The following is a 27239-nucleotide window of genomic DNA, read 5'->3' on the forward strand; positions in this document are numbered from 1 at the left end:
AGTAATTTGGACTGACAAGGGGAAGGGTTGCTTTCTAATTATTGATAGATTTTAACCAGTGTCTTTGCCTTCATTGCCTTTTTGCACCTCATTTTCTTCATGTTTTCAATATTTTTTCCTGTGTCATTAAACATTATTACACATAATTTATAGATGTCTAGGCTTTGGTATCTTTGTATGTGTGGATTACCTGTTTTGTTACTGAAATTTGGTGAAAATGTGACAACAGTAGCACCTTTAGAAATAAATATACTGAAAAATGGTGTCATGTTTCAGTTATTTTACCCACTGTATGTGTGTACACCAGTGATCAATCAATCAATCAACTTTTTTCTTATATAGCGCCAAATCACAACAAACAGTTGCCCCAAGGCGCTCCATATTGCAAGGCAAGGCCATACAATAATTATGAAAAACCCCAACGGTCAAAACGACCCCCTATGAGCAAGCACTTGGCAACAGTGGGAAGGAAAAACTCCCTTTTAACAGGAAGAAACCTCCAGCAGAACCAGGCTCAGGGAGGGGCAGTCTTCTGCTGAGACTGGTTGGGGCTGAGGGAAAAAACCAGGAAAAAGACATGCCGTGAAGGGGGGCAGAGATCGATCACTAATGATTAAACGCAGAGCGATGCATACGGAGCAAAAAGAGAAAGAAACAGTGCATCATGGGAACCCCCCCACAATCTACGTCCAAAGCAGCATAACCAAGGGATGGTCCAGGGTCACCCGATCCAGCCCTAACTATAAGCCTTAGCGAAAAGGAAAGTTTTAAGCCTAATCTTAAAAGTAGAGAGGGTATCTGTCTCCCTGATCTGAATTGGGAGCTGGTTCCACAGGAGAGGAGCCTGAAAGCTGAAGGCTCTGCCTCCCATTCCACTCTTACAAACCCTAGGAACTACAAGTAAGCCCGCAGTCTGAGAACGAAGCGCTCTAATGGGGTAATATGGTACTACGAGGTCCCTAAGATAAGATGGGACCTGATTATTCAAAACCTTATAAGTAAGAAGAAGAATTTTAAATTCTATTCTAGAATTAACAGGAAGCCAATGAAGAGAGGCCAACACGGGTGAGATATGCTCTCTCCTGCTAGTCCCCGTCAGTACTCTAGCTGCAGCATTCTGAACCAACTGAAGGCTTTTTAGGGAACTTTTAGGACAACCTGATAATAATGAATTACAATAGTCCAGCCTAGAGGAAATAAATGCATGAATTAGTTTTTCAGCATCACTCTGAGACAAGACCTTTCTGATTTTAGAGATATTGCGCAAATGCAAAAAGGCAGTCCTACATATTTGTTTAATATGCGCTTTGAATGACATATCCTGATCAAAAATGACTTACTATCCTCTGGCTTCATGGATAGATAAAGCTGGGTATCATCTGTGTAACAATGAAAATTTAAGCAATACCGTCTAATAATACTGCCTAAGGGAAGCATGTATAAAGTGAATAAAATTGGTCCTAGCACAGAACCTTGTGGAACTCCATAATTAACTTTAGTCTGTGAAGAAGATTCCCCATTTACATGAACAAACTGTAATCTATTAGACAAATATGATTCAAACCACCGCAGCGCAGTGCCTTTAATACCTATGACATGCTCTAATCTCTGTAATAAAATTTTATGGTCAACAGTATCAAAAGCAGCACTGAGGTCCAACAGAACAAGCACAGAGATAAGTCCACTGTCCGAAGCCATAAGAAGATCATTTGTAACCTTCACTAATGCTGTTTCTGTACTATGATGAATTCTAAAACCTGACTGAAACTCTTCAAATAGACCATTCCTCTGCAGGTGATCAGTTAGCTGTTTTACAACTACCCTCTCAAGAATCTTTGAGAGAAAAGGAAGGTTGGAAATTGGCCTATAATTAGCTAAGATAGCTGGGTCAAGTGATGGCTTTTTAAGTAATGGTTTAATTACTGCCACCTTAAAGGCCTGTGGTACATAACCAACTAACAAAGATAGATTGATCATATTTAAGATTGAAGCATTAAATAATGGTAGGACTTCCTTGAGCAGCCTGGCAGGAATGGGGTCCAATAAACATGCCGATGGTTTGGACGAAGCAACCAATGAAAATAACTCAGACAGAACAACCAGAGAGAAAGAGTCTAACCAAATACCGGCATCACTGAAAGCAGCCAAAGATAACGATACATCTTTGGGATGGTTATGAGTAATTTTTTCTCTAATAGTCAAAATTTTGTTAGCAAAGAAAGTCATGAAGTCATTACTAGTTAAAGTTAATGGAATACTCAGCTCAATAGAGCTCTGACTCTTTGTCAGCCTAGCTACAGTGCTGAAAAGAAACCTGAGGTTATACTTATTTTCTTCAATTAGTGATGAGTAGAAAGATGTCCTAGCTTTACGGAGGGCTTTTTTATAGAGCAACAAACTCTTTTTCCAGGCTAAGTGAAGATCTTCTAAATTAGTGAGACGCCATTTCCTCTCCAACTTACGGGTTATCTGCTTTAAGCTACGAGTTTGTGAGTTATACCACGGAGTCAGACACTTCTGATTTAAAGCTCTCTTTTTCAGAGGAGCTACAGCATCCAAAGTTGTCTTCAAAGAGGATGTAAAACTATTGACGAGATACTCTAACTCCCTTACAGAGTTTAGGTAGCTACTCTGCTCTGTGTTGGTATATGACATTAGAGAACATAACGAAGGAATCATATCCTTAAACCTAGTTACAGCGCTTTCTGAAAGACTTCTAGTGTAATGAAACTTATTCCCCACTGCAGGGTAGTCCATCAGGGTAAATGTAAATGTTATTAAAAAATGATCAGACAGAAGGGAGTTTTCAGGGAATACTGTTAAGTCTTCTATTTCCATACCATAAGTCAGAACAAGATCTAAGATATGATTAAAGTGGTGGGTGGACTCATTTACTTTTTGAGCAAAGCAGATAGAGTCTAATAATAGATTAAATGCAGTGTTGAGGCTGTCATTCTCAGCATCTGTGTGGATATTAAAATCGCCCACTATAATTATCTTATCTGAGCTAAGCACTAAGTCAGACAAAAGGTCTGAAAATTCACAGAGAAACTCACAGTAACGACCAGGTGGACGATAGATAATAACAAATAAAACTGGTTTTTGGGACTTCCAATTTGGATGGACAAGACTAAGAGTCAAGCTTTCAAATGAATTAAAGCTCTGTCTAGGTTTTTGATTAATTAATAAGCTGGAATGGAAGATTGCTGCTAATCCTCCGCCACGGCCCGTGCTACGAGCATTCTGACAGTTAGTGTGACTCGGGGGTGTTGACTCATTTAAACTAACATATTCATCCTGCTGTAACCAGGTTTCTGTTAGGCAGAATAAATCAATACGTTGATCAATTATTATATCATTTACCAACAGGGACTTAGAAGAGAGAGACCTAATGTTTAATAGACCACATTTAACTGTTTTAGTCTGTGGTGCAATTGAAGGTGCTATATTATTTTTTATTTTTGAATTTTTATGCTTAAATAGAATTTTGCTGGTTATTGGTGATCTGGGAGCAGGCACCGTCTCTACGGGGATGGGGCAACGAGGGGATGGCAGGGGGAGAGAAGCTGCAGAGAGGTGTATAAGACCACAGCTCTGCCTCCTGGTCCCAACGCTGGACAGTCACAGTTTGGAGGATCCAAGAAAATTGGCCAGATTTCTAGAAATGAGAGCTGCTCCATCCAAAGTGGGATGGATGCCGTCTCTCCTAACAAGACCAGGTTTTCCCCAGAAGCTTTGCCAATTATCAATGAAGCCCACCTCATTTTTTGGACACCACTCAGACAGCCAGCAATTCAAGGAGAACATGCGGCTAAACATGTCACTCCCGGTCTGATTGGGGAGGGGCCCAGAGAAAACAACAGAGTCCGACATTGTTTTTGCAAAATTACACACCGATTTAATGTTAATTTTAGTGACCTCCGATTGGCGTAACCGAGTGTCATTACTGCCGACGTGAATTACAATCTTACCAAATTTACGCTTAGCCTTAGCCAGCAATTTCAAATGTCCTTCGATGTCGCCTGCTCTGGCCCCCGGAAGACAATTGAGAATGGTTGCTGGTGTCGCTAACTTCACATTTCTCAAAACAGAGTCGCCAATAACCAGAGTTTGATCCTCGGCGAGTGTATCGTCGAGTGGGGAAAAACGGTTAGAGATGTGAACGGGTTGACGGTGTACACGGGGCTTCTGTTTAGGGCTACGCTTCCTCCTCACAGTCACCCAGTCAGCCTGCTTTCCCGACTGCCCGGGATCTGCCAGGGGGGAACTAGCGGCAGCTAAGCTACCTTGGTCCGCACCGACTACAGGGGCCTGGTAACATGTTAACATGTTACACGTGTCTAATCTAATCCCCACGCGCAGTATTATTTTCAATGCAAAGTGCAGTAATATGTACTTGTATGGGGTGGGTATTTGGTTGAAGCTTTATGTGTTTGATGTAAACTGGGATACGAGGTCTGTGAGAAAAGTATCCGACCTTTTTATTTTATGCAAAAAATATATGGATTTGATTCAGCCATCTGTTTAGAAATGATGTGGTGGTTTCTGCCTCTCGATGGTGGCTTGGAGCGCGGCGCGCCGTGCGCCATTGTGGGCCATCCTTAAAGCTGTACCCTTACCAAAAAATAGTACTGATAAGTATATAAAAAGTAAACTGGAAGTATACTTGAAACATACTTGCATGTACTACTTTTTGGTAAGGGTAGTAACACTCCTTATTCTCTGTGAAGCCCGTAAAATTTTCACCGAAAGCCAGATAAATTTTTCGAATGGTTTCCAGCTGCCTGTCTCTAACAGTTTCTGAAAAAATTCTGATGGAAAAAAAGCCCAAATCATTCCGCCATTTCCTCGCAATGAAACAACGACGAGAGGGGTGCTCACTCAAAGCCTGCCCACAGGCGAATGACACAACTGACAGGCGTGGAAAAACTCACGCATGCACACGAAGGTTCAAGCTTGGCTGACGTAAAAACATATGAATCAACTCCATATATTTTTTGCATAAAATAAAAAGGTCGGATACTTTTCTCACAAACCTCATATACAATGAAAAAATTGGAGACTGGCATAATATTTATTTAGAGCATGTGACAGTGACCATAAAAAGTCAGTCATGGTCGCCAGCCTTCAAAAAAATGCAACCACTGGTGACCTTGAAACGGAGGTCAAGGTCATCGGCCTTCAAACCCATGCGAAGTACTCCTCCAAGGCATGTACCCACCAAGTATGACGTTTCTATGAGCAAAAGGTGCCGAGCTACGTTGTGGCAAAGGATTTGACAGTTGTGACCACTGGTGACCTTGAAAAGTAGGTCAAGGTCACTGGCCTTCAAACCCATGTGAAGTACTCCTCCAAGGCATGTACCCACCAAATATGAAGTTTTTGCGAGCAATAGGTGCCGAGCTATGTTTCGGCGAACGAATTGTGGACGGACGGACGGACAGACGGACGGACAGACGGACAGACAGACAAACTGACGGAAGGACGAACGGACAGCCTGGATGCTATATGCCCTGCCTCGCGGTGCAAGCGCCGCGCGGGGCATAAACAGACATTTTTATGCTTTTTGTCTTTAAAACTCTGTGCCCTGTGTGTCTCCTCACTACAAACAGCTGATCTGCAACACGTTATCAACAAATACTAATGATTTTTCCCTCATCCAAATGCTCCTAAAGTATCTCTTTCTGAGGATGACATGAAGATAAAAAAACGCTGAGAAAACTTCCTTACCTGTCAATCTGGTCATGTTTTTTGCATAAATAAACATAATCCATTCTTCTACTCAAACAGCAAGCCAGGGGCGAATCCATGCGGGGAGGAGGTGTGTGTGTGTGGGAGATGCAGCTCCCCACAACAGCCCGAGATTAAAGGTCCACTTTTGAAGGCATTTTTTCATACTATATTACTACAACTAATAGTACTTATAATAATCATAATAACAATAACAACAACAATCATAATATTTTCAACAACTAAGTTTAGAAAGAACTATGTTTAACTATGTTGAACTATGTTTAGTACTATGTTTAGAAAGAACTATGTTTAGAAAGAATTTAATAGTTACATTTACAAACGATGTTGGATAGAAATTGTAAGTTTTACTGTTACAGTGCTGTCAACAAATATGAGGTCAAGAAAGATGTCTTTATTTTATTTTTTATAAAACAAACATATTCATTGAAGTCATAAAGGGTATTGGCAAAACTGTTTATCATTTTCATGTTGAGGTTACAGGGGGGAGTTGTTGGCAGCTGCAGAAAGTAACTAATGAAGTGACTAGTGATCTAGTAATCTAACTTAGTTACTTTTAAAACTGAGTAATCAGTAAAGTAACTAAGTTACCATTTCAAGGAGTAATCAGTAATTGGAATACTTTTTCAAAGTAACTGTGGCAACACTTCTACACTGGTGTACACACGTGTGCGCGCACACACACACACACACACACACACACACACACACACACACACACACACACACACACACACATATATATATATACATACATACACACACACACACACACACACACACACACACACACACACACACACACACACACACACATATATATATACACACACACACACACACACACACACACACACACACACACACACACACACACACACACACACACACACACACACACACACACACACACACACACAGTGCAGCAAAGTACAGTATTTGATCCATTGTTGATTTTGCAACTTTTCCCACCTACAAAGAATGAAGAGATCTGTAAGAGCATTGAAGATGGGTCGTGGCTGGATCTTCCAGCATGACAATGACCCCAAACATACAGCCAGAGTAATTAAGGAGTGGCTCCATAAGAAGCATTTCAAGGTCCTGGAGTGGTCTAGCCAGTCTCCAGACCTGAACTCAATCGAAAATCTTTGGAGGGAGCTGAAACTCAAAACCTAAAAGATCTGGAGAAGATCTGTATAAAGGAGTGGATCAAAATCTCTGCTGCAGTGTGCAAACGTGGTCAAGAACTACAGGAAACGTCTGACCTCTGTAACTGCAAACAAAAGTTTCTGTACCAAATATTAAGGTCTGTTTTTCTATTGGTTCAAACACTTATTTCATGCAATAAAATGCAAATGAATTATTTAAAAATCATACAGTGTGATTTTCTGAATTTTGTTTTGGATTCTGTCTCTCACAGGTGAAGTGTACCTACGATAAAAATTACAGACCTCTCCATTCTTTAAAGGTTGAAAAAGTTGCAAAATCAACAGTGGATCAAATACTTATTTGCTTCACTGTCCATCCATCCATCTATCCATCTATCTATCTATCTATCTATCTATCAAGATGAGACTAGTTTTTGTTGTTAAGGTCTGAAAAGGTATTAAATGTGTTATTACAGGTGGAAGTGATGAGGCGGAGCTGTAGGCAGGAGGAACAATGGCCATCTGTCGCTGCAGCAGCTGCATGATCGCTCCAATGTCTGTTGACATGCGACTCTCCAACCTGCACAAAGGTTAGCAATTGGTTATTATATCAAGGAAACATTACTCAGTATCACCAGTATGCATTAACAAGCTGGTCTCCTCTATGTCAGCCTGATCCCGTCAGATCTCAGAAGCTAAGCAGTGCGGCATCTGGTTAGTACTCGGATGAGAGACCTCTTTGGAACACCAGCGGCTGTGTGTTTCTCCAGGTAAAACTTGTGTCAGGAAGGGTATCTGGCCTAAAACTTGTGCCAAATCCCAATGTGGAGGTGGCTGTATCCACTGTGGTGACCCGGACCCAAAACGGGAACAGCCAAAATGGCAACACGCGCACACCAGTATGTATTAACAGAAATGTGCCATCATTCAATTGTGCAAACATTTCACGCAAAGTGTGGGATTTATTAAAAAGGACTGAGACATAATAACACTTTTTTTTTCCTGTAGCCCCAATTTGCTATGGGTCACAAGTTGATCCAGTAGACATGTGCATTGGTATTTGGCACAGTGTTTATACAAGATGCCTGTCCTGATACAATTCCAGTTCTGCATCTAAGCAGTCACCCATCCAAGTATTAATCAGGACCTTCTATGCATGATTTCTGAGATCAGACAGGATCAGATGTGCACAGAGTGGCATGGCTGCACCTAAAACATCTGTAAATGTACACAAACCCTCAACCATGCATAGAGTAAAATCAGTTTGCCATCAAAGTTCCATCCAACATATGGAGATGACATTACTACACCAGGGTCAATGTATAATTACGTGTAAATCCACTGGACCCTATCTTAGATATTTATAGTGAATGTTCTCTAACACAAAGTACAAAGGCTCTGGGTGTGTAAAACAATTTACTGCTCTATATGCTGTGCAAAATATGAGCACAATCCAGGGCACTACACACTAACTTTTGCTGAGTAAAATATACTCTGCTGGCATAACATTTGGTCCCAGTCTATACAGAGTCTAAACAAATACACTCTATTATAGATTGAAATCAGCTCTACAGTCTTGTCAAATCAAGTGTTTCTACTCCAATAAGAACTGATTTTACACTGTGATAGAGCTGATTCAGCACTATGATAGAGTACATTTAACTCTATTTGGATTGGGACCAAATGTTATCCCAGCACAGTAAATTTACCACGTAGGTGCAAAAAGGTCTGGTTTTCATCACCTAAATCTACATGGGCATGTTGTGGGCATAACATAAAATCGACACACTCTGAAGTGAGACATTTTATGGTGGTCCTTGGGTAGGAGGTGGGCTTAACTCTGGGCAGGACACCAGTCTATCGCAGGGCTATACATAGACAGACAAATACACATTCACACTCTCGCCAACACCTATGGTCAACATGGAGAGAACATACAAACACGTAAGTAGAACATGTACAGTATGTACAGTACATGCTCTATACATCCAAGCTGGTTTAAAACAAAACATGCACACAACTTGTATTTTGGAAAATATGGTAAATACAAACATTTATTGTCTCATTTTAGAGTTCCTAGCCATGATGTCTACCTTGCTCTAGCAGTCAAATTTTCTTCACTGTTGCCAATGACATAATTTATCTTATGAATAATCTTTCTTCTGAAGCCATATTATAGTGGCATGATGGCATTTTCCATGCCATCTAATTGTAGGGTTTCAGATTTAAACCCATGCAATGCCCTGCACTTGTGCTCTCAAAAAGGATGCAGGTCAGACTGTGCTGGAAAATCCACAGATTAACACAAACTGCACATTTATGTGCACACCCTAGTGCCTTTCCCTGTATGGAGGAGCCAGCGAGGTTTATGCAGCTAACAGCATGGACTTGGATGTTCTTCCTCCATCGAGTTTTATTGTATAGTATGTAATGCACTTTAGTTTTGTGGTGCTGATTTAATGAACTGTGTGTGCGTTGTTTTACAAATAAAGAATATTTATGAGTGCATGGTATGAATACAGTATTTTAATGAGTTGAAAGACGGAATGTAGTATTTAATGAGGTCGAGCAAGGTTGAATGGTACATTCCATCTTTCAATGAATTTAAAATATTCTTCCCATTGCACAAATGGGAAAAATTAATTATTTATTTTATGTGACACCTAAATTATATGACGATCAGAGTTTTTCAGTTACTCAGAGTTATGTGCAGTACTGTCAACATATTGTGCAAGTGTCTTCAGTCATTTGCATAAACATCTTGTACTCATTGTTCTTACTGTAAAAAAGAAGAAGAAATGTTTACTGTTTTGGCCTTCTCACAAAACAGCTTAGTTCGGGATTAATAAAGTTCTTCTTATTCTTATTTTCTACAACACCACAATTGTCTTCATATATTAAACTTCTTTTGTGACCCAAAGACATTTGTGCAACCATTTCTTGCACCAAAACAGTTCCTCCACATGCATAACAGTAAGGGCCCCTTCATACATAACACGATTGAAGCTGACTAGCGCATGAAGGAGGAATTGCATGCCACTTGTCGGAGCCACCTCTAACGGCTCGTACACCTGTCCCTACAACTATTCACGCATACCGATTTTTAAATCGGTGTGTAACTTTGCAAAAACAATGTCGGACTCTGTTGTCTTCTCTGGGCCCCTCCCCAATCAGACCGGGAGTGACATGTTTAGCCGCATGTTCTCCTTGAATTGCTGGCTGGCTGAGTGGTGTCCAAAAAATGAGGTGGGCTTCATAGATAATTGGCAAAGCTTCTGGGGAAAACCTGGTCTTGTTAGGAGAGACGGCATCCATCCCACTTTAGAGGGAGCAGCTCTCATTTCTAGAAATCTGGCCAATTTTCTTGGATCCTCTAAACTGTGACTGTCTAGCGTTGGGACCAGGAGGCAGAGCTGTGGTCTTATACACCTCTCTGCAGCTTCTCTCCCCCCTGCCATCCCCTCATTACCCCATCCCCGTAGAGACGGTGCCTGCTCCCAGACCACCAATAACCAGCAAAAATCTATTTAAGCAAAAAAAATTCAAAAAGAAAAAATAATATAGCACCTTCAACTGCACCACAGACTAAAACAGTTAAATGTGGTCTATTAAACATTAGGTCTCTCTCTTCTAAGTCCCTGTTGGTAAATGATATAATAATTGATCAACGTATAGATTTATTCTGCCTAACAGAAACCTGGTTACAGCAGGATGAATATGTTAGTTTAAATGAGTCAACACCCCCGAGTCACACTAACTGTCAGAATGCTCGTAGCACGGGCCGGGGCGGAGGATTAGCAGCAATCTTCCATTCCAGCTTATTAATTAATCAAAAACCCAGACAGAGCTTTAATTCATTTGAAAGCTTGTCTCTTAGTCTTTTCCATCCAAATTGGAAGTCCCAAAAACCCGTTTTATTTGTTATTATCTATCGTCCACCTAGTCGTTACTGTGAGTTTCTCTGTGAATTTTCAGACCTTCTGTCTGACTTAGTGCTTAGCTCAGATAAGATACTTATAGTGGGCGATTTTAACATCCACACAGATGCTGAGAATGACAGCCTCAACACTGCATTTAATCTATTATTAGACTCTATTGGCTTTGCTCAAAAAGTAAATGAGTCCACCCACCACTTTAATCATATCTTAGATCTTGTTTTGACTTATGGTATGGAAGTAGAAGACTTAACAGTATTCCCTGAAAACTCCCTTCTGTCTGATCATTTTTTAATAACATTTACATTTACCCTGATGGACTACCCTGCAGTGGGGAATAAGTTTCATTACACTAGAAGTCTTTCAGAAAGCGCTGTAACTAGGTTTAAGGATATGATTCCTTCTTTATGTTCTCTAATGTCATATACCAACACAGAGCAGAGTAGCTACCTAAACTCTGTAAGGGAGTTAGAGTATCTCGTCAATAGTTTTACATCCTCATTGAAGACAACTTTGGATGCTGTAGCTCCTCTGAAAAAGAGAGCTTTAAATCAGAAGTGTCTGACTCCGTGGTATAACTCACAAACTCATAGCTTAAAGCAGATAACCCGTAAGTTGGAGAGGAAATGGCGTCTCACTAATTTAGAAGATCTTCACTTAGCCTGGAAAAAGAGTTTGTTGCTCTATAAAAAAAGCCCTCCGTAAAGCTAGGACATCTTTCTACTCATCACTAATTGAAGAAAATAAGAACAACCCCAGGTTTCTTTTCAGCACTGTAGCCAGGCTGACAAAGAGTCAGAGCTCTATTGAGCTGAGTATTCCATTAACTTTAACTAGTAATGATTTCATGACTTTCTTTGCTAACAAAAGTTTGACTATTAGAGAAAAAATTACTCATAATCATCCCAAAGATGTATCGTTATCTTTGGCTGCTTTCAGTGATGCCGGTATTTGGTTAGACTCTTTCTCTCCGATTGTTCTGTCTGAGTTATTTTCATTAGTTACTTCATCCAAACCATCAACATGTTTATTAGACCCCATTCCTGCCAGGCTGCTCAAGGAAGTCCTACCATTATTTAATGCTTCAATCTTAAATATGATCAACTTATCTTTGTTAGTTGGCTATGTACCACAGGCTTTTAAGGTGGCAGTAATTAAACCATTACTAAAAAGCCATCACTTGACCCAGCTATCTTAGCTAATTATAGGCCAATCTCCAACCTTCCTTTTCTCTCAAAGATTCTTGAGAGGGTAGTTGTAAAACAGCTAACTGATCACCTGCAGAGGAATGGTCTATTTGAAGAGGTTCAGTCAGGTTTTAGAATTCATCATAGTACAGAAACAGCATTAGTGAAGGTTACAAATGATCTTCTTATGGCTTCGGACAGTGGACTTATCTCTGTGCTTGTTCTGTTGGACCTCAGTGCTGCTTTTGATACTGTTGACCATAAATTTTATTACAGAGATTAGAGCATGTCATAGGTATTAAGGGCACTGCGCTGCGGTGGTTTGAATCATATTTGTCTAATAGATTACAGTTTGTTCATGTAAATGGGGAATCTTCTTCACGGACTAAAGTTAATTATGGAGTTCCACAAGGTTCTGTGCTAGGACCAATTTTATTCACTTTATACATGCTTCCCTTAGGCAGTATTATTAGACGGTATTGCTTAAATTTTCATTGTTACGCAGATGATACCCAGCTTTATCTATCCATGAAACCAGAGGACACACACCAATTAGCTAAACTGCAGGATTGTCTTACAGACATAAAGACATGGATGACCTCTAATTTCCTGCTTTTAAACTCAGATAAAACTGAAGTTATTGTACTTGGCCCCACAAATCTTAGAAGCATGGTCTCTAACCAGATCTTTACTCTGGATGGCATTTCCCTGACCTCTAGTAATACTGTGAGAAATCTTGGAGTCATTTTTGATCAGGATATGTCATTCAAAGCGCATATTAAACAAATATGCAGGACTGCTTTTTTGCATTTACGCAATATCTCTAAAATCAGAAAGGTCTTGTCTCAGAGTGATGCTGAAAAACTAATTCATGCATTTATTTCCTCTAGGCTGGACTATTGTAATTCATTATTATCAGGTTGTCCTAAAAGTTCCCTAAAAAGCCTTCAGTTAATTCAAAATGCTGCAGCTAGACTACTGACGGGGACTAGCAGGAGAGAGCATATCTCACCCGTGTTGGCCTCTCTTCATTGGCTTCCTGTTAATTCTAGAATAGAATTTAAAATTCTTCTTCTTACTTATAAGGTTTTGAATAATCAGGTCCCATCTTATCTTAGGGACCTCGTAGTACCATATTACCCCATTAGAGCGCTTCGCTCTCAGACTGCAGGCTTACTTGTAGTTCCTAGGGTTTGTAAGAGTAGAATGGGAGGCAGAGCCTTCAGCTTTCAGGCTCCTCTCCTGTGGAACCAGCTCCCAATTCAGATCAGGGAGACAGATACCCTCTCTACTTTTAAGATTAGGCTTAAAACTTTCCTTTTCGCTAAGGCTTATAGTTAGGGCTGGATCAGGTGACCCTGGACTATCCCTTGGTTATGCTGCTTTAGACGTAGACTGTGGGGGGGGGGGGGGGGGGGGGGGGGTTCCCATGATGCACTGTTTCTTTCTCTTTTTGCTCTGTATGCATCACTCCGCATTTAATCATTAGTGATTGATCTCTGCTCCCCTCCACAGCATGTCTTTTTCCTGGTTCTTTCCCTCAGCCCCAACCAGTCTCAGCAGAAGACTGCCCCTCCCTGAGCCTGGTTCTGCTGGAGGTTTCTTCCTGTTAAAAGGGAGTTTTTCCTTCCCACTGTAGCCAAGTGCTTGCTCACAGGGGGTCGTTTTGACCGTTGGGGTTTTTCATAATTATTGTATGGCCTTGCCTTACAATATAAAGCGCCTTGGGGCAACTGTTTGTTGTGATTTGGCGCTATATAAAAAAAAAGTTGATTGATTGATTGATTGATTGATACCATCGGCCGAAAGACAGGGAGTGCCCTGTGGCAGCCCATTCGATCCCTTTCGCTGCAGGTGTCGGACAAATTCCAGACGACACACACAAACATCCAACACCGTTCACCGGACACAGAAAAGGCGAGGCTATTCGCACTCCTGGTACAAGAGAAGACACCAGGCGACACCATTCGACCTGTCTGTGAAAGTGTCAAAGTGCCCCACGATTGTGGCATAACTTCCCCTCAACACATGTGGCCTGTGGGTGTATTGCGCGTGTGCACGTGTCGCACCTCCTCCACCCCCTCCCCTGCAACACATGTGGCATGCATGTCTGTTGCACCCCAGCACATGTGGTGTGCATGTCTTTTGCACTCCCCGCAACACGTGGCATGCGGGGGGCACTTGCATGACATACTCATATGTGTGTACAGACATGATCACGTGGAGACCGGCCAGCCACGTCTGAGCGCACAATTGTCAGGTGATCACTGGCCAGCAACTCTCTTGACAGCTGGTAATGACAGCTCAGTGCACGTGTTACATTACAAACACAAATATCAGACAGATGAAGGACAAACACATAATAATACATACATGGAATAAAAATCACAGAATAAATGTAAGACAATAAGCTTTTTTCTGACAAAGGTGGGCATGTCCCCCTGCGATGTGCAGCTGTTCAGATACCTGTATTAGCAACTCATAGCTGAGGAACACCTGTAGTGGCTTGTAGGATACGACCTCACATAACTGTACTGTGAGACGCGGATGCCAGCATGCTGTCCTCAGATGGAAACACATCGCTTCAGCTGACTGACTCGTCAGCTCCCCGCAAGACTGCTGAATATTATGCCATGCAGAAAGTCACCCCATGGGACGCCCCCGTGAGGCATGTGTCACTGCGGGATTTCCCCACATTGTAATAATTAAAACACATATCCCATTTGCAGCGGATCACTGCGTGCTGCAGACTCCATGCTGGATGATGTGTTCACGATGTGAGAGCCTGGCTCTTCATGAGACTGGAGCCGGGTGGCTCTAGCGCATCAGGTATTTAATGTAAAACATAAAAGGGAGAACAGTGATCCATGTCATTTCCTTACTTGCTGGTACATGTCTAGTAGAAGGCTAGAACCACTCTTTATAACAGGAATTAAGTTTTAGAAATTGTGGTGTTTTATTTATTTTTTTTGCTTCACTGCTGTGTGCGCAACGTTCCACGTGCTCACACTGATTTTGGGTGTGCGAACACAAGTTTGCATGGAACCATTATCGTGCACGCCTGTTCGACCGTGCATCTCTCCTGGCAGCAGGTGGAATGTTTCGTGGTTACCCATTTTGTTTTTGGTTCACAGATTTTTTCCGGTTTCTGTGTCTTTTGTGTTATGTGTGAAGGGGCCCTAAACAATGGTTAGTTAAATATACAATTACAGAAAGTGTCAGTCAAGAATAGAAATCAATCAATCAACTTTTTTTTACAAGTACAGCAGATTTATGCAAAATGACTGGAAGATACTGTACATTGCACATGATGTTTGACAATATTATACATAACTCTGAATAACTGAATAACTCTGAAGAGGTCTGTTCCTCATGTATTCATCCTGTAGAAGAGGGAGGATTTATACAGTCTGATTGCCACAGGTAGGAAAGACCTCCTGTGGCATTCATTTGTACTATGTGTGAAGGGGCCCTTAACACTGTCAGTATTAATTTAACACTGCTAATTTTGTAAAATTTACTGTGCACCGAGTGATAAAACTGCAACATGCTTCTGCAGACATTGAAAGAGTGCAGCCTCCTGAGGAAGTACAGTTGGCTGTGGCCTGTCTTATACACAGGATCTGTGTTTACAGTCCAGTCCAGTTTGTTGTCAATGTGGACACCCAGGTACTTGTAGTAGCCCACAATGTCCACTTCTGTTCCACTGATGGTAACTGGGTTTGGACAGGTCTTCCTTCTTCTGAAGTCCACCACCAGCAAATACATCTTAGATATGTTGAGCTGCAGGTGGCTGAGTCCACACCACTCTACAAACATGTCCACCACACTCCTGTACTCAGCTTCTTGGTGCCTGCTGATACAGCCCACAATGGCAGAGTTGTCCAAAAACTTCTGCAGGTGGCAGGACTGTGACCAGAACCTGAAGTCTGAGGTGCAGAGTGTGAACAGGAAGGATGACAGGACCGCCCCTTGTGGTGCCGTGTGCTGCTCTTGATTGTGTCGGATGAAATGTCCCAAAGCCTCACATACTGTGGGTGGACCGTGAGCTAGTTGGTAATACAGGCAACCAGTAGAGCCTCCACCTTCATGTTACATAGTTTGTCACTGAGCAAGTCACGACAAATGGTGCTGAATGTACTGGAGAAGTCGAAGAACATGACTCTCACAGTGCTGCCTGCCTCCTCCAGGTGAGAATATGCTCTTTTCAGCATGAAGATGATGGCATCCTGTATGACCCGCTATGGCTCGTACGTAAACTGTAGGAGGTCCAGTGATGATTCAGTGACTGTGCGGAAGTGCCTCAGGACGAGCCTCTCAAGTGACGTCATAACATGTTAGGGTCACAGGTCTGTAGTCATTAACACTGTGGAGTCAATTGATGCACCAGCACGTCAAAAGTCACATGACCTAATTAAGCAGACATAGCACACAATCAGTTCCACTCTGGGTGTCTGTTTGAATGCGTGTGGAACGTGGAGGCTTCAACCTCCACCGCACTTTTTAAATGTTGTTAATAGGCCAGTTATAACTTTTTTGGGGATGATATTCTTATATTCGCTGTGTGTTTTGCAGACGGTTGCAGCAAAATGACTCATTGGCTGGGAGGAAACAGGACTCCCTCAGCTGCAGCAGGAGAAGGGGGTGTTACCATTGGTGGAGAACTCAGTAACTCATCAATTCCATTCACCAAGTTCACACTGGTTTGATGACAACACACAGACATAACACACATGGATGTGTGTGTGTGTGTGTGTGCGTGCGCGTTTTGCGAATGGGACTTTTTTTTCCGTGTCTCTCTGTCTCCCACAGCAAACAAATAAAAAAATACACAATTTGTTCTTTGTCACTGGTGTAAAATATATTACCAAATAAACAATGATCTCCAATCCATGTATGAGGTCTATTAGAAAACTATCCTACCTTTTTATTTAAAAAAAAAACTATATGGATTTGAATGACGTGCGATTACACCAATCATGCTTGAACCCTCGTGCGCATGCGTGAGTTTTTTCACACGTGTCGGTGACATCATTTCCCTGTGGGCAGGCCTTGAGTGAGATGTGGTCCCGCCCTCTCGGCTGAATTCCTTTGTTTCACACGCTGCTCGAGACGGCGCGTGTTGCTTTATCAACATTTTTTCTGGACCTGTGAGGAATATCCGAGTGAACACTATTCGAGAAATTAAGCTGGTTTTCGGTGAAAAGTTTAACGGCTGGTGAGAGATTATGGGGTGTTTCTGTCGGTGTATGACTTCCCATGGAGCGGGTCGTCGCGCAGCGCTTCCAGGCGCCATCGTCGGCCTGTTTCGACCTGAAAACATCCTAATTTAAGGCTTAATTCACCCAGGATGTCGTGAGAGAACAGAGAAGATTCAGAAGAGGCCGGCATGAGGACTTTATGTGGACATTACACTGTTTAAGGACAATTTTTAATGAAAGACGTGCGCGCAAATTCGCCGAGTCGTTTCCGTGACGTGTCTGTGTGCGCCACGACAGGAAAAACACCTCCGTGTTGAAAACCTTTTGTAAAATTCAGGCGGCTTTTGCTGGCTTTCAACAAGTGAGTAACTGAGAAATTGTTTAACAGCTTGGGCATGTTCCAACTTGCCCGTTAAGGTTTCCAACGGAGGTGTTTTTCCTGTCGCGACCCCCCGCGGTCGGGTCCGGCCCAACATGCGACTCTGCCCGCACGTTCTTTCATTACAAAATGTCCGTTAACAATGGAATGTCCGAATAAACTCCTCATGCCGACTTCTTCTGAAAGTGCTCTGTTCTCTGACGACTTCCTGGGTCAACAGAGCCGGAAATGTGGAAGTTTTCAACTTGAAACGGCGAGACGCTGCCGCCTCGAAGCGCAGATCGCCGTCAGGCACCGTGGGCCGTCCTTAAAGCGACACTACCAGACCAAAATCTCTCATCAGCCGTTAAAATTTTTGCCGAAAACCAGCTGAATTTATCGAATGGTGTCCACTCAGTTGTGCCTTACAGTTTTGAAAACATTTTGATCAAACAAAGCAGCAGTCTCTGAGCCATTCCTAAACAATGAAAAAATCGATGAGAGGGTGGGCCACTCCTCACTCAAAGACTGCCCACAGGCGAATGACGTAACCGACAGGTGTGAAAAAACTCTTGCATGCCCACGAGGGTTCAAGCATGTCTGATGTAATCACACGTGATTCAAATCCATATGGTTTTTGAAAAAAATAATAAGGTCGGATACTTTTCTAATAGACCACGTAATTTGGATGCTGAGAGGGAAATTATGGTTTCATGCAGAGCGAAAAGGAGAAAGTGATCAGTTTTGAAAGTTACATGTTACTTGCCGTGCTTGGAGTGTGTTTTAGTGTGTGTGGTGGAGAAGTGGCCTGACGACGGAGACAACGCGAACAACGGCGTTTGATACTTTTTAATCACCGTGTCATCCCGCTCCTTCCTGTAGTCCCGCAGTTTACACCGCCGTAATTGGCGGCCGGCGTTGTATCCCTAACCAACGGCGTGTAAAACGACGATAGAGCCCGCATCGGCGTCCTCAAAGGCGTTTTAACCGGCGACAGAGGCAGACAAAACGGCGGCATTAGCGGACAGTACGCTGTTCTAAATGCCACCCCCCAGTTAACGGCGTTTCAAACGGCCGATAGGCGGCGGTCAGTATAAAAACGCTAGCGCGCTGCATGCAGGTCTCTCACTCGCGGCCAGCTTCAGATATTTTTGCAGAGAAGCTCCAGTATACCTCCTAAAATAAAATTGGCAGCGGCAAGGACTTACCAAGAGGTCTGGTTCAGAAGCATAGAGTAGTCCTGTGGTGCAGATGAGCAACACGTTGAGGAGGGAAAAAAGGAGAAAAAAGAAAAGGCTGAGAGATGAGCTCCCTGTCATTCCCTCCCCCTGCACTGACAGCTGCTTCAGCCTATTATACTCTGGGGGCGGTGCCTATAAGCAAAAGTTCCTGGAGTAACGCAGGATTTGCCTGGATAAATCCAGCGGTACACAGGGCATTATCGGCGGCAGCAGAACACCACCGTTCTCACGCGTGTCTTAACCTGCAATTGTAAAGGATAGAACTAAGTATTAATCCCCGTTGCCTGACGTGTGCCGGATGCTACGGCGTCAAAACTCCACTTTATTCGGCGGATTTAGCAGCATTTTATCTGCGTATTTGTGGCTAGTACGGCACTCAAAACACCGGCGAAATGCTCCGTCCCTTTCCACCGCGAAAACAGCCGGAACTACCACGAACTTCGGTCTACGTACTACCCGCGGACAAAACTGTCTATGTGTAACCTGGGCTTTAGAGACAGGGTGAGGAGCTCGGTCACTCGGGAGGAGCTCGGAGTCGAGCCGATGCTCCTCCACATCGAAAGGAGTCAGTTGAGGTGGCTCGGGCATCTTTTCCAGATGCCCCCTGGACGCCTCGCTGGAGAGGTGTTCTGGGCATGTCCCATTGGGAGGAGGCCTCGGGGAAGACCCAGGACACGTTGGAGCGACTACGTCTCTTGGCTGGCTTGGGAACGCCTTGGGGTTCCCCCGGAGGAGCTGGGGAGGTGTGTGTGGATCGGGAGGTCTGGGCGGCTTTGCTTGAGCTGCTGCCCCCACGACCCAACTCCGGATAAAGCGGAAGAAAATGGATGGATGGATGGATGGATATTCTAGTTTTCACAGTAAAAAAACTAACTTTCTGATTCAAATTTTATGTTTTGGGGTCACTGTTTTAATGCAGTATGTCAGAATGAAAGAAATACTATGAAGTCACACAGGTGAGGTTGTGCTGAAAAAAAAAATTACACCAAACAAGGCCAGGTAAACAGTTTTTTTTTTTAAGGTAAATTGTGACGGTAAAACCAAAAGTAGCCAAAAATGCCCAAAAATAGCCAAGACTCCAGAGGGTTAAGTGTGTTTGAGGTCTTCTTATTGGGCCCAGGAACCAGAAATGAGGTTTTCCACTGCTCAGGAACAACTATAATCTGGCTCAGGCTCAAGTTGAAGATGTGCTAGAAAATCCCACACAGGTGGATGGCACATCCCTTCAGCACTCTGGGGCTGAGGCCATCAGAATCCCCAGCTTTTCCTGGACAGAGGTGACTAAATTCTCTTCTCACATCCTCAGCAGTGATGGTTATGGGAGAGGATGGAGAGAGCCCCGGTTGAGAAGGGGGAGCAGGAGGGCTGAGGTGCCTGGGCAGGAGCAAATGAAGACGTCAAGGTGAGTGAGGGTGTAGGGGAGGGAGGAGGGGGTGGTAATAATAGGGGTGTGAGAGTGGGCAGAGTCCATGTAGTCAAACCTGTTGAAGAACAGGTTTATCTCATTGGCCTCATGTAGGTCTCCTTCCATTATCTGGTCCTCCTTCTTACCATGACCATTGATGGTTTTCATCCCCTTCCACACCTCCCTGATGTTCTTCTGCTGAAGTTTGCTCTCCAGCTTCCTTCTGTAACTGTCCTTCCCTTCTGCGCTCTTCTCCCTCAGTATAAGCTGCACCCACTTCAGGTTCTCCCTGTCTCCACTTCTGAATGCAGCCTTCTTCCTGTTCAGTGTCACCTTGATGATCTTGGTCACCCACAGTTTGCTAGTGAGGTAATGGTGTACAATCTTGGTTGGAAAGATACTGTCTGTACGGAATATAATCCGTTATGCAGTCCATAATGCTTTTGATGTCCTCCCCTTACTGCATGTGCACTGAAAAACTTACACTCATGAATACTTTGATGTTGTGTTGATAACTGGGATGTTAAATGATGTGCAACATATCCTTGTTTTTGTACTTGATTGTGGCTTATTTTTTTGCTGTAAAGGATGATTTTTGGGTTATTTTTCAATTCCACTTTTCCATTCTTCTTGCAAGAAGGAAGGCATAAGTACATTTTAGTCTGTGAAAATCGGTTTCAGTGTCAAATTTAGTTATTTCTTACATTGCAAGTTAGTCATTAACACATTTTTTTTCAGGGGAAGGAACGCTAAATCTTTTTTTTTTTCTTTTTTTTTTTGGGCGGGGGGGGTGCAGTATAGAGGGGTGTCAAAATCTGAATCACAAGGACAAGGTGAGATTTTCACACTTTGAAGTGAATGCCCCAAGTTTGGTAATATTGTGACTTGGGAAATCAAACTTTTCAAATTGAAAACTATGCAGGCGAAATGTGTAAAAAAAAAAAAAAGGCTGGAATTTCCCACAGTTTCAATGGTCTTTCTGTACATTATTTTTTATTTCAAATAAGTATATTCCACATTTGTAACATGTATACCGTGTGTCAATCGAACACAAATGTTTTCCTTTAATTTCACTAATCAACAATTCAGCACAGAGTCAGACCAGAAACAGTACTAAAAGATTTTCATTTTTGCCTTAGGACTTCAGGACACGAGATTGGATGGGACCTCAAGTGGAAGTGTTGCACGCCACTTCGGGTGATAGTTGCCAACAGCACCGCTATACTAAAAATATCTGGGGAGAATCCTGCAGCACTGTATATTCTTGATGCCTGTCAGTGCTCTCATGTACATTGTGAGCCTCCATTTCAGTTCTGTTATCTGCACACAAGTGAAAGCCAAAACACAAGCACATGCTTGGTGAGGGGCAAGCATCAGTTTTTGGGTTGGTTGCAGTGTGAATCCCCAACACAAGATGATGCCGAAAACACCAACATACCACTTTAGCACTGTAGTACAGTATGTGTCAGGGTACACAATCACACACAGACAGGACGTGTATGTTGTTAAAATAATAATAAAGTAAAGGAACAGACCGTTGACCCCGTCAGACACAATTTAAAGATTTCATCTCGTAAGAGAGCAGCATTTGCATACTGGATGTTAACAGTCAAGTGTTGAGAGCTGACCATATTTATGTCTTCACAGAGTGGAGACATTTCAGTGAAATACATCAAAAACACTTCTACAGTCTGCTGTTAATCTTATGTCTGCATGCTATGTTTCTCTTCAAGGGAATAACATGTTTATCAAGTAAAACAAGAATGAATCAGCTTCTTATGTCACGCAATGGCTCCTTCAAGGCTGTACGAGTACTCGATATTCTTACAACACATGTAGGTAATGAAAATCTTACAATTTTTTGTTTTATCTGCCCTCATGCTTGCTGAGGTCTTTGACATTCCCAGATCTCTAAAGTATTTTCCAGAATTGTGAGCTATAACATGGACATTACAGTATAGATTTACAGATCCTGTGCACTTAAGTGAGGGGTTCACTCTTCACAAGTTGCTTCTCTCCAGCTCCACGCTTCAATCCAGCAGAGGCATGCAGCCAGTCATGTATAAAAACTGTAAGCATTCAGCCTTATAGCAACAGAACACTGGAAAACCTACTGAAAAGTCAGTCTGTACTTTCACCAAGAAAGAACACACACACAGTCATCTTCAACTATTTTTCTATGATCGTGTCGTGGGGGGCTGGATCCTATCCCAGCAGTCACAGGGTGTGTGGCGGGGTACACCCTGGACAGGACATCAGTCTGTCACAGGGCTCAAGAAAGAACAAAACAGCTTTATTCAGGCAAATGCTACACGCACAGAAAAGCACATTTTTCTCAACTGTCGATAGAGAAACAGGGAAAACATTTTATCTCAAAGTCTCCAGCATGTCAGCGGGCTATTAAATATTTTCCTTCATCGACAAGAGATGGATTAGAAACAAAATGCAACACAGGAGCAGCAGCATGGCCGACACTCAGTGTGTACTTTATACCACATGCACACGTCCAGCCAAGTCCCACCTGTTGAGTTGTTTCTGCAGCAGGTCCAGGCGTGTGTCCAGCTGGCTGCGTTGCTGGCGGCTCAAGCTGTGCAGCGGTGTGTTGAGGGATGGGGGGGAGGCCACACTACAGCTGGGAACTTCATGGTAGTGCCCGCCTGACCTGCTCTCCCCCCAGAAACTAAAAATGTTGGATACACCTGAGAATGCGCCTGTGAGGGGGAGAAATGTGAATGAGAGAAAACATTTGGCAGGAATTACAACTGGCATCATATTCTGTTCTGCCTTACCTGACAAAGCGTTGCAGGTGTTTCCTGTCTTGGGGTCCCCATCGCCCTCATTGTTGTCAGTAAAGTTCAGGGACTGAGGATGTGGGGGTTCCAGCATTGCAGGTGGAGGGGCAGAGCGGGCCACAACTGACTCCTCTCCCTAAAATATAATTACTACAATCAGTCATTTTTATGCTAAGAGGTTATTTGCATTTATAAAAGCACAGCAAACCAGCATTCAAATCTTCTCTTCTTTCAGCTCAGGTGTCACCACAACAGCTCATCAATCTCCATCTCACCCTGTCCTCTGCATCTTTCTCTGTCACACCAACCACCTCCATGTCCTCCCTCACCACTTTCATAAACCTTCACTTTGGCCTCCCTCTTCTCCTCCTGCCTGGTAGCTCCAACCTCAGCATCCTTTTCCCTATATACCCAGGGTCCCTCCTCTCATTTTGTCCAAACCATCTCATTGTCGCCTCTCTAACTTTGCCTCCAAAATATCCAAGCTGATCTTTCCCTTTGATGTGATCATTTCTAATCCTCTCCATCCTCGTCACTCCCAGTAATTTCAGCTCTGTCTCCAGTCCTGCCACTGCCTCTAAAATGTACAAAAGAATTGTTCTCATTACCATCTTGTAAACTTTCCCTTTGACCCCAAATATTTGTAATCATCCACTCTCATGACCTCTACTCCTTACAGTCTCACTATTCCATCACACTCCCTCTCATTTACACATATATCCCCTTTTTCTCTGACTGACTTTCATCCCCTTCTTTTCAGAGTGTATCAGCACCTCTCCAGGATTGTCTCAACCGGATCCCTAGGACATCATATAAATACTTGCTGAAAAATACCTCATCTCCACTGGAGTGGGAAGATACTGAGCTGTGATGTGCCTGCCACTGCCGCTTAGGACCCTCCTCTTGTTTTTGGTTGTTGGTTGCCTCCTTCTGCCTTCTTCGCATGGTCTTATGGGACTTTTTAATCTCCCCAGCATCTGCATCATCTATCCAGAGGAATAAAATGAAATAAAAGGAGGAATAAAATGAAATAAAAGCGATAGATCAGCACTAATGCTTCATAAAAGGAGAGAATGCCAGAAAAAGTCATGGATAAATTATCACAAACAGCAGCAGCCTTGGTGGTCATCAAACCTAATCTTTTGAAATGAAGGAAGCTGAAGAAGAAGTTCTTGACAGAGAGAAGGTGCAAAGTGTTAATCTCACTTTAGCAGAAATGCATCTTGGAAGGTCATGGTTTAACACCATATCCATACCTGGAGGGCCCCTGCTCTGCATGTTTTCTAACTCTCGCTGTTCCACTCCCAGGCAGTTAACTCTATCAGGTGCGCTCAGCCAATCAAGAGCTGGACGAACACCACTTTGAAAAAAATCAGGTGTGACTTGAGTATTTAGACATTAAAAACTTGCAGGGCAGAGGACCCTCCAGGAACAGGGTTGGTGACCCCTGCTGTACTTTAAATATATATTTTGTATTCTCCTAGCACAGGGGAGCTCGTAACCCTGAGGAGCTGGGCTACCAATAATTAGACCTGGGTATGAATTTTGCTCACAAGACACTTTATCTCATGGTTTCAGTACACCCAGCTGCAAATGGTGACCAGCCTTGGCTGGGGAAGTAACCTGCTGCATTGGACTTGAGTCCTAACTAGTCTGAGCCATAGCCTCGCATACACTTTAGGCTACAGACTCTGGAGATGAATGAATGAATGAATTTTTCTTTGGCTCCTTCTTTTTCTTGTCACTGCAAAACTTGGCAGTCCCTTGCTTTTGTATGGTAACTGTAACACTCTACATGCTGTCCATGATGTGACACCACTAGGAGGTTTTCCAGAAGCACAGAGGCTGTATCAACGTTACAATACAGGCATGCTTCGGTTGTTTTTGCACTCATCATTTCGTTCAAGTCTGGAACAGTACATCATCAAGTCACACACTAGATCATGTTTGTGGGAAACTAAGATTGTCCCTCAGTTTATTATAGACTGTGACCTTTCAGGACACATACAGTATCCATGAAAATTAGAATTGGGCTGACATCTGCTGCAGCTGTTATGTGGAGGTGTGGCCGATGTTATTTGAGGTTTAGAATATAACCATTGTGAAACAATCACAAGATGAAAGGCATCAGAGGAATGACGCAAATCTGCGCAATCTGGACACTGGGATATAAACATGTCTGACAGATCAAGTTACAGAGAAATCACAAATACTCATTATTATTATCACTTTTCTGAGGCGTTGCTAGGCCGGTAGCATAGATTTACGTTGACGCTACCTGGCTATACCCACCTACTGTGCGTAAACAAGTGATGTCATAGCACGCGCAGCCCAAGAACTGTACACAGAGGGGAAAAAAAAACTGTCCGCAGAGGAAAAGATGAAAAGGTGAGAAGTTTTCTCATGGATAGTACGACAATGAACAGCAGCCAAAACAGCCAGCTTGATGAGAACACACTACCGAATTTGGAGAGCAGCGTGCGCGCCAGACAACACAACGAAAGTTAAAGTGAGCCAACTTTTTATGTACGCGTTACGTGTTGTGTATCTCAGTAAACCCGGGCGAATATCTGTCATTGTGGGAGACTGGGCATGGACGTCAGACCTCTGAAAATGTATACCACCCTCCAAAAGCATGTTATTGTATTAATATACACTTTAGATAATCTCTTACCCTATTGATTGCAGAAAATATAGCAAAAAATATGTTTTCCACACAATGCCAAATCTTCTCCTAAGGCCTCACTCACAACCCACTGCACGTGTGTTGAACACATATGCGTCCAGGGAGATATAGGTTGCAGCTGTGCTGCAGCAATCTGGGGGAAAGTTTGTGGAAAAAGTACGGGTGTGGATCTTGCTGTGTACAGGCTGAACACCTGTCTTGCATGAGGTGTGGAGAATATTGCGCCAAGCCTGTCCCAAGCATATGTCTGACACATGTGATCAGTGTGTGTGGAGTGCATGTGACTTGTAAATTAACACCATCAGTTAGGAGTACCGGCTGCCCTTGTGATGCAGGTGATTAGCACGTACCAATAACTCCTAATTAGCGTGTGACGTAAGCCAGGTGTGCATATAAAAGGAGACCCACCACTGCCTCTCCTGAGCTTCTGTCTTCTGCCTGTGGAGGTCCAAGCCTCTCAGACGTTGCAGCAGTATGGCGACAGCTATTTGTGCCGTCGGTCGTAATCCTGTACGCACTGTGCATACATGTTTTGCACAGCTTTATTTGTGGAAATCATTCAATATTACAACAATAAAAACAGCTTGTGTGGACATGATGCATCATTTTGATATGAGCCTCAAGGCTGTGCCACTGTCCAAGGTGCTCAAAGAGTGAAAAATACTCACTGTGAGCCTGTGTTGCATTATAGCACTGTGCTTTGGGACTCATCACCATAGAAGTCACATCTGATCACATTTCCTATGTTTTTTTTTTTTTAATACCGTTGCATAGTTTATGTGGGGGGGGGGTACTGTGGAACATAGTCCTTCTTCCCTTCTCCAGTGCTATATGCTATGTGATCTCCCCTACACACACACACACACACACACACACATTATTTATATACAAGGTCTATTAGATAATAAACCAACCCTTTTATTTTTTTTTAACTATATGGATTTGAATGACGTGCGATTACACCAATCATGCTTGAACCCTCGTGCGCATGCGTGAGTTTTTTCACGCGTGTCGGTGATGTCATTTCCCTGTGGGCAGGCCTTGAGTGAGATGTGGTCCCGCCCTCTCGGCTGAATTCCTTTGTTTCACACGCTGCTCGAGATGGCGCGCGTTGCTTTATCAACTATTCGAGAAATTAAGCTGGTTTTCGGTGAAAAATTTAATGGCTGATGAGAGATTATGGGGTGTTTCTGTTGGTGTAAGGACTTCCCACAGAGCAGGACGTCGTGCAGCGCTTCCAGGCACCGTCGGCGGCCTGTTTCGACCTGAAAACATCCTAATTTAAGGCTTAATTCACCCAGGATGTCGTGAGAGAACAGAGAAGATTCAGAAGAGGCCGGCATGAGGAATTTATGCGGACATTCCACTGTTTAAGGACAATTTTTAATGAAAGACGTGCGTGCAAATTCGTCGAGTCATTTCCGTGACGACTCGGCAAATCTGTGTGGGCCGCGACAGGAAAAACACCTCCGTGTTGAAAACCATTTGTAAAATTCATGTGGCTTTTGATGGCTTTCAACAAGTGAGTAACTGAG

The 27239-nt window shown here is 43.0% G+C and overlaps 1 protein-coding gene across 1 annotated transcript in view; it reads right to left on the minus strand.

Moving 5' to 3' along the window:
• Positions 1–27239, minus strand: part of kcnh2b (potassium voltage-gated channel, subfamily H (eag-related), member 2b) — a 1340040-nt gene that overhangs the window by 5078 nt on the left and 1307723 nt on the right. The window contains exons 17-20 of the mRNA XM_034172191.1: positions 23853–24004; positions 23016–23154; positions 22748–22937; positions 7374–7479 (exon numbers count right to left, since the gene is read on the minus strand). Coding sequence (XP_034028082.1) covers positions 7374–7479; positions 22748–22937; positions 23016–23154; positions 23853–24004 — 587 coding nt within the window. The remainder of the gene's footprint in view (positions 1–7373; positions 7480–22747; positions 22938–23015; positions 23155–23852; positions 24005–27239) is intronic.

This window comes from Thalassophryne amazonica, chromosome 1 (genome assembly GCF_902500255.1).
Source record: "Thalassophryne amazonica chromosome 1, fThaAma1.1, whole genome shotgun sequence".
Lineage (NCBI taxonomy): Eukaryota > Metazoa > Chordata > Actinopteri > Batrachoidiformes > Batrachoididae > Thalassophryne > Thalassophryne amazonica.